Source organism: Stegodyphus dumicola, chromosome 7 (genome assembly GCF_044657685.1).
Source record: "Stegodyphus dumicola isolate Sdum_Otavi_A_Nest chromosome 7, ASM4465768v1".
NCBI classification, from domain to species: Eukaryota; Metazoa; Arthropoda; class Arachnida; order Araneae; family Eresidae; genus Stegodyphus; species Stegodyphus dumicola.
In genome coordinates this window covers 176,663,601-176,680,019 of record NC_140774.1, presented here as the reverse complement: position 1 = coordinate 176,680,019, position 16,419 = coordinate 176,663,601, and the positions used below count along the sequence as shown (strand labels likewise).

The window sequence follows — 16,419 nt, the reverse complement described above, 5'->3', positions numbered from 1 at the left end:
TTTTCCCATTCAATGCCATTCATTTGAGATAACATTTCTTATGCCTTCTTTTAATTTTAGCCTTAGTAAAAACTAAATGAATTCAACTAGCAAAATGACATCACTGAGAAATTACTGAAAAACTACAGAAGCAGATAGAAGTGATTATTGATAATATCAATTTTATTTCTTCTCAGAATTATCTATGATAATAGTTCTTAATATTGCTGTATGTTAAAGTGATACTTCACTATTCTTAAACTGAATCAAACCATAGATTTTCACTTGATTTCAGCTATTATTTACGCATTAAGTGAATTGAAAGTGTCACTTAGTTTACATGTCAGGGAAAAGAAATGCACATGAATCCTTACATGAAAATATAAATGTTTCTTTACCTTAATTTCTGTTTTGATACATGAATACATAAAAAAAAAAAAAAAAAAAAAAAAAAAAAAAAAAAAAAAAAAAAAAAAAAAGCAATGAATCTGTTAATTGAACTATACTGACATATAAATAGTTTGCTTATTATGTCCACATACAAACAGACTGCTTATGCCTCACTCATGACATTTCAGAATCCTGAAGAATAAGAAAATTAATGGTTTATTACAAATAATTTCTTTATTTTATTAATCATTACTCATTTATCGCAGCTATGGTTATATGTTTAAAAGCAATACAATGCTGATTACATCTTGAACAATTGCATTACTCTTAGTCAAGTCTTCCTTAATTTAGCAGTCTACCTTTTAACAATTACGTGTAATTTTTTCATAACATTTTATATTAGGTATCAAATATTTTCTTCTCAAATTGAAAGCAATGTTTATATTTTCAAATAAAATAAACATACAAAAAATATTTTGACGAACAAATTTTATTTGTGACAAAATTACACATAGAAATTTATAAATAATTGACATAAAAGCCATCAAACATTGATAAAAAAAGGTTTAAAATTCAAATAAATTCACAACATATGTAAAATTACAATGCAGGGCAATAACAACTAGATTTTTTTCAACTGACTTGCAGCAGCTTCCAAGACCTTTTCACTCGTACCTTAAAATATAAAATAATTTAAGGAATTTTGACTTTAAAATTCAATAAAAGTGAAAGAACAAGAATAAAACTTGAAGGTAATAAACAAATTAAAAAACACAAGTTTGTTGTTTTATTAAAAAAGCTGCATTAAAAATTCTGAAATTCGTTTTAAGAATTAATCAGTATTTTAGCTATATTATTTCTCACTTTAATCTGGAAGTGATGCTTTCAGATATTTTTAAATATCGAAATCCATCAAACTTTCATCACTTCTTGAAGCAAGACAAATAAAGAAACGGGGGTAGTTTTCGCAAAAAATTAATTCAAGATAATTTTTTCTCTTCATGGGTTACATATTTGTGTTAAAAACATAATGTATATGATATTATACAACACAATGACATCCTTCAACTCCACTTCTCATCTAGTTTAATAATTTTGAGGATGAAAACAGATTAAAGACTTGGCAACTTCATTATCTCCATTGCAAAAGAGTGATCAATTTAAGATGTTTAATAAGTATCAGTATTCTACAATGTTTAACGAGTATCAGATGTTTTAATAAGTATCTGTACTAACTCAACCTCAATTATTTTCTAAAAGATTATATGTTGGTCGAAGAAATATAAATTTTTGCAGTATAAAATATTTCTATTCATGAAACTTATCTGTTTCTATAAATGGAATGCTGAACAGTGTTCTACTAAACTGTACTTTTTCAAAGATTTTTGTTAATGATACATTAAAAAACTTCAACACATACATGAGTTGAATAATGATTTATTTATTATTTTGTTATCCCATTTTTCCAGTTTCCGAAAAATATATGTCTTTAAATTTTAAAAATTTGATAGTAAAAAAATGAACATACATATCATTTAAATCAATCTATTTATCAATATTTAAATCTTTACATTTTTTTATATATTGTGCACCACTAAATTTCTTTTAAGAGTTTTACATAAAAGATATGTAAATTTATATTTAAAGAAGTATTAAAACATTATATGAAAAATATTGCATCAAATTTTTATACTTTTATAGTTTCCATTCAATATTAAAAGAACAAAATATACAAAATGGACTAGATGGATTACATAATAAATATTGAGGAATTGCCATGCAAATTATTTCATGCAAACAATTCAAACAATTAATTACATAGCTAAAGATGGACTTGCCAGTTTAACATGCATATTCTTTACCAATATTAACAAAATGACATTATGAGTGAATTAATAACTTTGCTATTACAGTGAATGAGCAGTGCATTGAAATGGAACATAGAACCATACTCAGTAAAATTTTGACTGTGTTGAGACTAATTTGTGTAACAGATGGCAGCACTTGTCACACTAATTTTTTAATTCTGTAACTGACCCTGTACTGTCTGTTAGAATGAAAGGCCTGCACATTAGAATGAACTGTGATGTAGTATAAGTTTGTACAAGGAGAAAAGTGTAATAAATGTAAATACCATTTTTGTAAATTCTTTTCTGAACTAATTAGACATGTACAGACCTGAGTAGTTCTTTTGTTTTTAATTGCCGTCCACAAAAAGATACACTAATAAAGTAAACAATTTTGTTTGTTTTGGAAATGAATATAGAGGGGTTAAAATTAAAACAAATTCCACTGCGCACAGCCTTTATGAACACTGCTGTTTTAGAATTAGACTTGGATATTCTAGTAGATAAAGAAACCATGTACAACAATTAGATGATGTAATACTTGACCTTCTATCAAAACCCAAAGCTTTGCAAGAAGAGTATATTTAATTTGTGATTAAGTGAGGCTTACAAGGAGAAGCTGATGAGCACTAAATCAAAAGCGTAGCAATTTACATTGAAACAGGAAATAAATTTGCTGATGCATTGATCTGTGAATGAAACCAGGACTACTGTTTCAAGAGTAATGTCAGTGAGTTTGAAGTTTTCAAAAATTAATTTGATCGAGTTTGACAGTGATCCCAGAGAATGGCTCAACTTCTGGAGTAATTTCAGCAAGATACAGGAAGATCCAGTTCTAGATGATCATTTGAAATTTGTGTATTTAATATAAGTCACCTCATCAAAGTCAGAAGTGCAAGAAACGATTCAAAATTAGCCCATGATGAATGAAAATAAAATTACTGAATGTTTAAAGAGTGGAGAGCTCTTTAAACATTCAACAATTGTTCCACAATGAGTAGCATTGGCCGACAGGATATTCCGTTTACATTCTAGTTTACATTCACAATCTATTGAATGTGTTAATAAATAATAATAATGCAACAAAGACTTCAGCCTATCTTCCTTATATGACAGTTTAGTAATAAAATTGCATGCTCTGAAATCTCTCCTATACAGAAAATAAATGAACTATTGTTATTTTTCCAATGATGAAATCATGCCTTTCCCCCCTCTCTGATATTTTGTGTATTTGGAAATGAGAATGGAAGAGTTCTTGTCATAAAGGAAGGAAGATCTCGAATCTATTCTTTCGTTTTTGAAAATAAAGCTATATCTGAGGAAAGAATTAAATTAGAGCATTTTTCTTGTAATAAAGCATAAAATCTTCCAAAAATTGTGTTTGTAATGAGTCTAATGTTCATACATATAACAATTTGTATATAAGATATAAATTTAAAGAGAAGGCTCCAGTTAAACTGTTTCAGGTTTCATGCATGTTTTGGGATAATCACATTCAATAGATAAACTTTTAAAACTAGTGTGTTTATATATCACAATAAAAAAAGAGATTCAGTTAAGAAGGGAGCAAGTATAATATACTTAAAAAGAAATCATACTTCTCATAAATGTAAATCAAAAGTTAAATGTTTAATCTATGGGGAAAGGGTAGTGGTAATGTGATAACAATTTCCTTCCTATTAAAGGAGAACAAACAAACCACTTTGGTAGAAGCAAAAAACAATGTCATTGTTTTGACTAGCTGAGTCATGAACTTGTATATTTTATCACAGATGTTGTTCATCAGAATAAAAAATGGGAATCGGGTAAAAATCATAAGAGAGATTATTGACACAGTCTGTGTGCAAAGTTATTTTGAATTGCAAAAGTATTGAAGTAAAATTAATTCATAAGTTATTAGGAGAGATAGAAATAAATGAAGAATTGCATTCTAAGTATACAGTACTTTTGAGTAGCATTGATAATAAATATGAATGTGCATTGTTTAAGTGAATCAGTCATTTGCTCTGATGTAAAGAAAAAATCTAAAGGTCCTTGGTTAAGAGAACCAAGTAAATATCATATCATTGTGTTGGATATAGAGAAAGACACTCCCAAAATCAAAAGTGACATTAAATTGCTGATAGGTTCTGATATCACAGTAAAATTATTTACAGAAATATTAAATGTTTACAAAGTAGTCTGGTCACAATGCAGACACATTTATCATGAGTAAGATTATAGGGAAGGAAACCTCTAATGTAAATGATTCTCTTGCATATGTTTCTTAGTTTATAAGCAAAAGATTGGCAGAAAATTTCTGGAAGTGCGATGTCATCGGTATAAATGCCCGGTTGAGTCTAAAATGAAAGCTGAAATTCATGAGAACACCAAGCAGTATTCTGAGGAACACTTAAAGCTAGATTTACACATGAGATAATAACTTGCATTACTTTGGAGAACACCTCTCAATTATTTGATAATAAAGAGTTGGCAGAAAAATATTTGACTAATACAATAAGGAAATTAATAGATTTGAATCAAATTACAGTTTATGGGAAGCATTTGATACTTATTTGAAGGAGCAAATTATTGAAGAGGTTACAGAAGGAAAAGTATGTAAAGGGCTCTAGATGCCTCATAGGCCAGTGTTTAAAGAATGTAGCAAAACTACGAGACTAAAGACCTCATTCAATTGAAACATTTAGTGATCGTTAGTCATGATACGTCATCAGTTGCGACTGATTTTGCTGTTTTGGTATTCAATTGAAACACAACGATCACTCTGAGCTCGTAATCGATCGTTCTTGTAGCAATCATTCTGAACCCATCATTCCGCAGTGAAAAATGATCGATTCAATATGGGGGCTGTGTTGCTTGTGCTTTCATGAGGACAGACTTCAAGTGTGCTAAGGAAAATGCTTTAGATCTACTGAGTGAGCAGCAATTTATATCACAGTATAGGGTGTATAAGGATCTTAGCAAGGGGAACCAACTTCATCATCTGTGTTGTATCCAAATTAAGGGCACTTGTTACAAGTGGACATTGATTTAGCATTGTGTTGTTTCCATTTGTGTTGATGGATTGTGACCTAATTCTGAGAAATATGCGTGGATGCACTGCATCAAATTATTCATATCATTCTGGAAATAACTTTAGTATGCTCTGTTCTCCGAGAAATGAAGAAATACGAAGAAAATGGGTAATTAATTCTTGTCCATTGGAATGGATTCCGAGCACAAGAAGCACTTCCCTTTTGAAGTAAGTTCAGCTTCGTATGTTTTCATAATTGTTAAAAAAAAATAAGTGTTCATGTTTCAGCGAAATGTGTATTTATTACTAATTAATGACAAATTGATTTATATGTACAAAATGAATATCAGAATGTATCTGTATAGTCTTTATCGCGAACGGATAAAGTTTAAATAATTATATTTTACATTTGATTTCAATTTTGTGTGTGATTATAACTATGAAGTGCACTTTTATTTAAATTTTAATGCGGGATTCATGGTTTAAAATTGTATGTTATTTTTTTACCCTATTATATTGTCGCCAAATCTGTCAGTTGACCCCCAATGTAAAAAAAAATGTAAACGTAGGATAATATGATTAAAATTATGCATTATATAATGTTTCCCTTAAAGTAACATAAATATATAGTATTTATATTCATTTTGAAGAAGGTAAGCATCAATTTAGGTATTTAATGAATAATTTTGACCGTATTTTATACATCATGTAGACTACATTTGCAGCTCTTTCATTTAACTGAAATTTCTGTCAATTCATTTCCAATGTACTAACATAAAATATGTTTTAAAATGCTGTACAAGTTTAGTCACTCATTCTTAATTTAATTCAGACATTTTTTCTTAATGTGTAATTAAAATAATTTAATAATATATGTTACTGTAATTTACTACTTTTGATTTTAATGTTTTCAGAAATTTGCTAAATCAAGTTTATTTTTGTGTGACCTTGCATCAGAGGTGCCAATAATAAATCTGTTTTGGCATTCACTGCTAAATTTTTTAATGAAAAACTTATTAATGTAAAAGAATGAAAAAATTATATTTACTTCCTAATTAGTGTCTTATGATATTGCAATAACTTAAAAGGCTTCTTATTGTTTCTTAAGTTACACAACTTGTTTTAATATTTTTTGTCATCTTTATGTTTTACTCTTCTATGTTATCAAATAAATATAAAAGGTATGTTTCTAATTAAAAATTCTTCCTTTCATAGCTGTGTTATATACCCTGATGTGATATGTGTTGGCATTTATTATATAGTTATAAACATTATTCATTATAGAGTTTTATGTATTTATTAAATATATGTAATTTACATCATTATGTATTATATAAATTTCCTTTTAGAATATATTACATTGTATTTTTTGAGTTGTTAAATGAACTAGGTACATTTTTCTTTTCTTTTCCTTTAAAAGGTCTTTTGAATCACTTTTTTTCAGTATGCATGTAAAACTTACTTGACCTATATTTTTCACATATATGTGAATGGAATGTTTCTTTTAGGTTAGCTGTTTTCATAAAGGAATAAAAATAAAATGATGCCCTTTGAAGACTTTTCATGGATGAAACTTTGAAACACTAGCGCTGAAAAGCCAAAGAGGGCACACCAAACTTGAACTGCAACCCTAAAGAATGGATACGAGGAGTCAGCCTGCACATTTAGTAGCTCTATCATTGGTTATTTCGAAACCAACGCAACTTCCAACCTCGTGATAAACAGCATCACGCATTAAGTAACCTCTGGCAACCCATACGAGTTCATCTGGGAGGGAAGTGTTTCAAATGAATACGTAAAATCACTCATTTTCAAAGGTGACCGCTAATGCTGGATGCAATGATCGCTGTTTGAGCGATCATTGCTATTTCAATTGAATGAGGCCTTAAGACTGTTTTTTGATGCTTCAGTACATGGCAAAGAACTTTCCTTACATAAATGTCTGGAGAAAGGTCCTAACCTGATTGAAATAATTCCAACATAGTAATATCATTTTAGGAAATATCCTATTGCAGTAATTTCTGACAATGAGAAAGCCTTCTTGCACATAGGTATACAACAGGTGGAAATTATCTATGTTTCTTATGGAAAGGTGCAGAAGAACAGAAAATGAAAATTTATAGGCTTTGTCATTTGGTTTTTGGGCTTAATTGTAATCTGTTTTTGTTAGTTGCTACATTGAATTATGACTTAAATTATGCCCTGAAACAATTTGCAACTATGGCCAAAATTTTGAAAGAATCCTTCTATGTTGTTCATTGCCTGACCAGTTTTAAGAATGTTAAAGGATTAAACATCTCTGCACTAGAATCAAAAATGTTATTGTCATTGGCAAAGTTTAATCTTAGATGATGGCAGTCAAATTGTGAAAATGAAAATAATCTCAAACTCAAAACTAGAAATGCTCATTTGCATTTTGGGGTTACACTGGGATTTAAAGGATGACATGCTTTCCTGTAAAATTGAGTCATAAAAGAAAAACGAGATTATTGCCCGAAAATTTCGAAAAGGAGTCCACGAAGAAGGTAAAAGAACTAGAGGTGTTGTCTGATGTCAAAATTCCTAAATGGTTTAATTGGTGATAGATTGGTTAATGAAGAAGTTAGTCTCCGTGTTTTCAGCGATGCCAGTAAGCATGGCCATGCTACCTGTATTTTTTTAAGAGTGAAGATTGAGAATCAGGTTTAGCTAAATTTTGTACATGCACATACTAGAGTTGAGCCTTTAAAGAATGTGTCCATCCCTTGTTTGGAATTATTGTCCTTTGCTTAATCATACCATGATTGGAAAGTGCAGTCATTTCTGATTTGAATATACCAAATTTAAAAATATTTTATTGGACTGCATCGACAACCTTTTGTGCTGGATCAATCAAGACGTACAGTGGAGAACTTTTGTTTGAAATTGTGTCTAAGAAATCAGAACACTTTCAAAAATAGAAGAGAGACACTCCTCTTTGGAGATGAATGCAGCTGATGCCCTTCTAGATGTTCTTCAGTTAAACAGTTTTTGCAATCAAAAGGGTGGGAGGGATGAGCATGGCTGTTAAAACTAGAGCAGACATGGTCTAAAAGCACCAACTTGCCGGACGAAAAAGTCATTAATTCAGAAAAACATAAATCAGTATTGACAACTCTTAACAAAGATTCTATGCCTGACAACTGGTACTGTAGGTACTTTTCATCTGTAAAGAAAACTGCATACATGTTAGCTTGGATCTTAGATTTTACTTTAAATTATGAAAAAATACTAATTAAACCTTCAAAAATTTGCCACTTTCAGAAACTGAAAGAATTGAGGTGCTCTTTTGTTACTGGTTCAAAAGAAATCATTTAAGGTGTGAATGATGATAAAATTAAAGACCTTAGACAAAGTCATGGTGAATCTATCACATGCATGTCATAAGTTACACGCGGACCCATTTTCAGTGACAAGAGTTTCCAGAGTCCTTGACAGAGACACAAAATAGAGAAAAAAAAAAAAAAAACTCTCACAATAACCTTGTTATTGCCCATATAGGCTGAGCTTACCTTGAGTGCATTCTTGGCAGGTGGATGACTTTATATGTGACACAGCACCAGGCTTATATTAGAGTTTTCCTGAATTTTGGCATGCCAAGTTCAAAAGGTTTGTCAACTCTGCCTTAGACTACAGTTGATTGTGATAATCTGATTAGAAGCCAAGACAAATATTGTTATTGATGATGTCAAGTTTCCTGTTATTTTGCCATGCAGTAAAATTACTAAATTTTGTCATGGAATTTCAGTAAATATTTTATTGCATTTTATTTTATATCTTCTAGTGTTTGTTTGAAGTATTACACACTGTACTATTAATAGATATATGAATTTACTTCCCAGTAAATTCAAGAGGGGATGTTAAAAATAATTTTATAATTTCCTTTGCAAACGACAGCACTTGTCAAGCTAATCTTTTATTTGCTGTGTCTTTTAACAGAGCATGCACATCAGAACCATGGTGCAGTGGTGTAGGAGAAAAGAAATATAATTAACATCAATACAATTTTTGTAAATGAAGTCTTTTCTTAACTAATGCAACATGCAGAAATACATACAGACTTTGAATATTTTTTCTTTAGCAGAGACCACATCAAGATGCATGGCATACTTCTAACTATTTGGATATTTGTTTACTATTATAAGTAAACAGAACAGAATTTTAACTTTTAAAACACAAGCATTACAGTTTTTTCAAATATACCTTAATATATTTCAATTTAAATGTGTAAATAAATAAATAAAGAGGCAGAAACATGACCACACAACAGCTATTGTGAGCACTTACTCATCATTCTCTTCACCAGAGCCTGCACCCCTTTTTCTCATGTATAGTGTGAGAAGTGTCTACAAGGGAAAACCGGAATTTGGACTGTTGAAAAAAGAATGGACGTTCGAGTTGGTTTTGATGTTTGGAAACAAACCAATTTCCAGAATAAATAACATGTAAATAAATAACATTGCATTCAAAGTCCAAACATGAAGATTTATTATTGAATAATTTTGACACACATCAATTTTACTTGCTCTCCTAACTGATTTATTGTGAAGACTGACTGATACCTATTGATATTAAGTGGTGCTCTGACTACGGGACTTATAGATTGGAATTCAATTATTGGGAAAAAGTGGATTTTTAAATCAGGAAGTATCTTCAATAAAGCTTGGGAGTAGGTCAGTACAAATATCCCTTAAATTTTTGACAATGGAAGAAACTCTATAGAAAAGTGGTGTTCTGCACACAAATTGCTTCTACAAAATTATTCTAAAAATATTGCAAATTCTTCAAGTAAACAAGATTGCTTAATTGATATTTTAAAACTGGCACAATTAAATGTTAAAGAATGCCACTCTGAAAGAATCAAATACTGACATTGAAAGTCAGATTAAAGAAAGATGAAATTGAAAGTGAAATTCTGAATGACACAGAATATGAAGTAACAATTATTTTCTTTAAAAAAAAACTGAATAGATGTATTAAACAATTAAACACTGCTAATTATTCAATTATTAGCATATATTAGCAATAATTATACATCTCTAAGCACAATTCCCAACATTTCGAATAAAAAAAAAAAAGCAGCCAAATAGTCCAAATTAGTTATAAACAAATCTTGTAGAGAATCTGAAACTACTCAAATTTTGGAACCTATATGAGAAGGCAATCCATAATAATGCCTCCTTATCTGACACTGAAAAATTTGATTATATAAAGTCCTTATCAGGTGGAACAGCAGCCAATGCCATTAGCAGATTTAGCTCAACTGTAAAGAATCATGCTGCTGCCATAAAATTGTTATAGGAATGTTTTAAAAGGCAGGATATGCTTAAACATGCTCGTTTAAATAATTTGTTGAATATCAGTGCTATAAAAAATTCTGATGATATACACAGATTACATAATTTATATGACAAATGTTAAACATAATTTTGAAGTTAGGAGCACTCGTATTGTCATCAAATACATATTGTGGTTTGCTTTGCATCACATTATTGAAGTTGTTACCAGCTGTTTTAACATCAGAATTTAGACAGATTCAAAATAAAATCTTGAATGTTGCATTAGATATTCATGGAATAGAGATTATGCAACCTAGTTATCAAAATAGTAATAAATTTAATAAGAAAAGCAAATATATAGATAAAACCAAAAATTTGAGGATAAATCACATTCAAGACTGAATATTGGCACAGCTACAGAATTAATTTCATTGGGTGATGATATATTTGTGTATATTTTACACCTGTGAGCATAATGGTCAGATGTGCGAATTCAAAATTCACATCAAAGAACAGGATTATTGAAAACACAGAGTACATATTACTTGAGTTTAGAACTGTAACATAAAATTCAGTATTGGCCAAAGAATGACTCATGTGTTTTCTACTGAGGAAAATACTATATAATTCCATTACGAAAAAACAGAAGTCTAAAATCAAAAATACTAAGTTAAATAAAGCAGAAAATGCTATTTCAAATCATATTGCAAATGAAAAAATAATTAGTATATAAGCAATGCAGAATTAACAGGTCAAATATTAAATAAACATATTATTGAGCATATGTTTGCTCAATAATGGAAGACAGCATCTTTTATTAAATGGAAGGTAGTCTGATTGTTTAGAGAATTATTTATTCATAATTTTGTATCAAAGCAGCCAAACATCAGATTCTGTCCAGTTGACAAAAATGTCAGCTAATAAAAAAAAAAAAAAAAACCATTTTGAATAGAAGGGAGTCAACTATATATGCATTAAAAATCGACAAAGTGTCAAATGCAGCTCTTGAATCACCTGTGAAGATTTTTGACTTTTTGACTACTGAAGTCCAGAAGAACTGCCTTAACAGGAATTCAACATTTAATAAAAATACGTCACTGCTACGTACAGAACAGTAATCTTCTCCATTGCAGTTTTCCAATGATTATTGGAAATCCATTTCCAATAATCATTGGAAAACTGTAATGGAGAAGATTCAGCAACTAAATTGTTCTTCAATGGCATTAGAAACAGAAATAGGATGCCTTTTGATGGAGAAACTATGCAGTAAGAATCAGAAGATACAAATTGAAAATCTTGTCACTTCTGCTTGCACCATGATGCTAATGTTGATTGAACACACAAACAGTAAAAACTTTGGAATTTTGATTTTTGGAACATTTAGGATACTGAACAAATTAAAAATTACCATGAAAAGGAACTAGCTGCCCTTGTTCATTGTAAAAGCATGGTTACTAGGCACGGTGATGGCCATTAGTTACGAAATTAGATTATCTTAGGTTGGAGAAATAGACTTAAACAAACAATTTAAACATAGCTAAACAACTATGCACAAACCCTGTAAAAAAACTGATTCGCCTACAGAAAACTGATGAATACAAAAATATTTTTTTTTTAGTGTAAAATAAAAAAGCAACTCAAGGTTCTGTGTTAAAAACCCAAAAAAACATCCATTATCTACCACTCTCAAAAAAAAAAAAAAAAAAAAAGTTGTTTTAGACATTAAGTTTACTATTCTACAAGCTTTTTTTCAGATATCTATAGCCAAAAACGATTACAATTTTCTGTGTAATTACTCTGCCTGGCAAAAATTCTTGACACTGATTTGTGCAAGAATCTTCTCAATTGTTAAATTACGCTTGTTTCTATTTGTAATGGTGGGAGCACACATTTGTAGAATCTGAAAATATATTATGCAAAGCTGTTTTTGTACTTGGAATAATATGGAATAAAAATGAAGACATGATGTTCTGCATTGTGAAGGATATTAAGCCTCAATTTGAAAACTTTACTAAAGGGAACATCTTGTCCATCTTATTTTGGCTGTCACACAATCTTATTTTGGCTGTCACACAATCTCTGAACTTAGAAAAAATCCCAAACTATTACTAGACCAAATCTCCTATAGCACTTGCAAGGATATAGGCACAGGTAGAAGTGGAAGGAACAGCAGAATTTCACCATTGGTCGTACAAGTATAGTCAAGACATTCTTTGCGGAGTATTTGTACAAAATAGAATTGATGAAATGCAGTCATTATCTTCAAGAAGCAGTTGGAAACAAGTGCCTGGAGATCTCAACCCAGCTGACTCACCTTCTTGTAGGCATCTCATAAAAATTTTGCTGAAATTTGAATGGTGGCAAAGTTCAGAATGGTTGAGGAAAAATATTCTAAAGTAAAGGTGATGTCTAGAAAAGGTATTCTTTCCAATTTTGCTTGCATGCTTGTAAAAGAAAAGTTGTACTTCAGGTATTTTTCAAGATACTCTCTTGGATGTTGCACTTTATGTGAAATTGGAAATAAAAAGAAAGAAATTTAAGGAGAATTGACAAAAAAGAATTAGAAGTGGCAGAAAAGATATTATCGAAGATTGTTCAGTTTGACTCATTAAAGGGAAACACTTACCTCAAAGGATTTTACAACTTTCTTGATAAAAATGGAAAAGCTCATTAGAAGGGATGATGAAGAAAATTTTTGATGCCGTATAGTTTTATCATTGAAGTATGAACTGACAAACAGACTGATCTTTGGGTATCACATACACGCTGGTGCCATTTCTACAGTACATTTTCACAAATCTTTGAAAGAAACTTTGAATTTTAAGAGAAAGGAAAAGGAAATCTGTTAGCAGAGTGTTATAAAAATGCATTTGTTGTAGAAGATATAAAGCCTACTACTCTCCATGAAGATAAAATTTAAAATATGTTAGGTTTTAAAGTTACAGGAGTTGATGCATCTGGTTCATTACATTTAAAGAAAGGGAAGAAAGTTTGGATTTTACCATTCATGTATGCAGTGTATTGTAGCGTTTTATTTAGAACTGTTAGAAAATTTGTTTACCAATGGTTTTCTTCTAAGGTTTAGAAAGTGTTTAGGATTTAGAGGGTTTTAAGAAGAAGGCATACAGAAACTGCCCACAGTTACAATGGAAATAATTTAAGGTGGAAATCTAGAGATCTATTGATTGAAGTCAAATCCATTGCAGCACATCTACTGTGAGAATTCAGTGGAAATAACATCCCCCACCCCAAAACACAGTTTGGTAGGAGATTGGTGGGAAAGATTGCACAAATAATAGAAAGATTATTGAGAAGAGTTCTTGATAAAGCCTGTTAGACATATGAAGAGTTGTTAGCTATACTTTGAGACACAGAAACTGTTGTCAATGTCTAAGCTCTGACATACTTGTCAGAAGATTTAGATGTCATTGCACCATTATCATATTCAGTATTTATTCAAGACCTGCAGATAAAGAATTCCTCATTTAGAGAGATCAAGCCAAGTTAGTACATTGAAGAAATGGAAATATCATCAAAGACTAAGACAAAATAAAAAAAGATTTTGTCATGAGTACCTTAGTGTTTTACTGTAGCAACCACATAAGAAAATCTTACATGATAGGTCTCAAGAAAGATGTTTAGTCCTTGAGATAAATGATAATAAAATGCAGACTGACTGGCCTGTGGGTCGAATTGCAGAAATGTAATCTGACCAAGAAAGAAAAGTTCAAGTCAGTAGAAATTTTGTTGCATCTGTCTTTTAACCATTCAACTCGTATAAGGATTAACTAAGTATAATCTTCAATATTCAGAATTGTTTCGATTTTCCTCAAAAATCAAAATGTTGGAGGATTGCTTTCCAATTGACTTGAACTATCTCATACCCTTCAACAACAGCTAATAAATTAATAACTTACCTCCTTCATTTGAGACTCGCTCAAATTCCCGCATAGAAGCAGTTGAATGATGCTGCAGAAAATCCATTTCTGCTGGACTTAAATCCTCTCCTAGTTTTTTTAAAGCAAAAAGTATCTCAATCTTTTGTTGATATGCAATATCTTTGGATAATTTTCCTATTTTTGCATCCCGCTCTAACTGTAAATGAGAAAATTCTAAAATATAGCTATGAAAAAATTTTTATATCATACTTTTATATTGTTACTTTGAATTAAAATGCATTTACTTAGATTTTAGTTTCCAGTTGTTTAATATCATACATACCAAAAATAACATTCAGATTCTTTTAAGGCATTTAGAAGAGAAAACTCTAGCCACAATAAAAGAAATACAACAGATACATATGTTGAAATTAAACTTCAAGTTTCTTTTAAATAGATAGTATGATTACTAAAAAAGGCAAGCCATTTCTGTCATTATCAAATCAATCAGAATAAACATGATTATAAAAATTGATGTTGTTATTGTTAAGCATTATGAAACTATAAAATTTCAAATAATGATTAAAAAAAACTGATGCACAGATGGGGAGTAGGCACCAAGTTAGGTATCACATATAACTCCTAATAACATATAACACTATAACATATCAATAAATTTCAAAATGGCAGAAAACAAACATTTAACAATATTTTCTTAAGAGTTTGTTTCATGTTCTTTCCCTCTTTCTTTTTTTATTTGTTTATTTATATTTATCTTAAATTCTAGAGAAATCACAAAAAACCCAAGACAGATTCTTGTTGCAGATATTATTAGAACACAACCTTCATCATCATAGATTTTATGCTAATTTAGTTGTTAGTGCTATTCTATTCAAAATAGTTTAATTAATTACACTGTAAAGAATATCACAAAATTATGCATCAAAATAATGAAATACTCCAGATTTACCAACAAAACACTGTAAGAATTGTCAAAGAAATGTAACTGTACAACAAGCAAAGACTAATATAGGATATAGAATTTAAATGTTTCAAGTTACTAAAACTGCAGAATTATATCTGAGAATCAACCTCTTCAACCATATAAAATTTACATACATCTCCAGAATAATTTTAATTTGCTTTTAAGTTAAAAATTTAGAAAACATTTATAAATAAAACTTTTCTCTACAAAAGATGCTTTACAATGCATGCAAGAGTAACATAATTCAACTCATTTCCTGCCTCCTGCCCTCCTCTCCCATCCAAAAAAATCAACATAGAACTTATTCGATGCTTTATTTTACACAAAAAGGAAATGTAATTTATTTTGTATCATATGACACACACACAAACATATATGTATTCGAAGTTTTGAAATGCTGCAAAAATGAATCAGCACAATCCCTTGCACACAGTCAGTTTTGTTTGTGAAAGGTCTGTGAAACACTTCACATAGAATGAAATTTTTTATTTGTTGTGTATGGTTGTTGCCTGACTGCTATAATTTATATATTATTTCATTTTACTTTTAATAATTTTCTTAATTATATGGCCTACTTTAACTGTTTTAATAGCTTTCAGAGTTTGGATTTGCATGTAAGGAAATCATCTTGTTTCCATTTCATAATGTGAATTTCACTTATTCAAAACTGGTCTAAAGAGCTCAAGATTTCAAAAGCAATATGGCTACCATTATCTAAAATTCTATAGGCACTTTTTGAGGTAAACTGCAATACTGTAGGGATTCTATGTATTTGCCTTATCTAAATGAATAAAATATCTAAAATAGAGGCCGTCACCAGCAACGTTCATATTTCTACTTCCATTCACTATCATTTGCAGATATGGAATTGTGATGATTTTTTTACAATTCTATAACATTTTAGAAGTAAAGAAATGAAAAATTTTAATTTACTGCTTGGTTAGTGTAATTTTTACTCTTCAACTGTACGTTCAAATAGCTATTTACCGAACATCTGCAGAAACATTAGGCTGAATTAATTTTCTGTCAA

The 16,419-nt window shown here is 30.0% G+C and overlaps 1 protein-coding gene across 2 annotated transcripts in view; it reads right to left on the bottom strand.

Moving 5' to 3' along the window:
- Positions 1–841: 841 nt before the first annotated feature.
- Positions 842–16,419, bottom strand: part of LOC118193558 (protein LZIC-like) — a 46,601-nt gene continuing 31,023 nt past the window's right edge. The window contains exons 4-6 of one of the 2 annotated variants that reach the window (XM_035364665.2): positions 14,444–14,621; positions 9,535–9,618; positions 842–1,044 (exon numbers count right to left, since the gene is read on the bottom strand). In XM_035364665.2, the coding sequence (XP_035220556.1) occupies positions 9,572–9,618; positions 14,444–14,621 (225 nt within the window). In that variant the 3' untranslated portion in view covers positions 842–1,044; positions 9,535–9,571. The remainder of the gene's footprint in view (positions 1,045–9,534; positions 9,619–14,443; positions 14,622–16,419) is intronic. The other variant, XM_035364664.2, reaches the window with a different exon arrangement.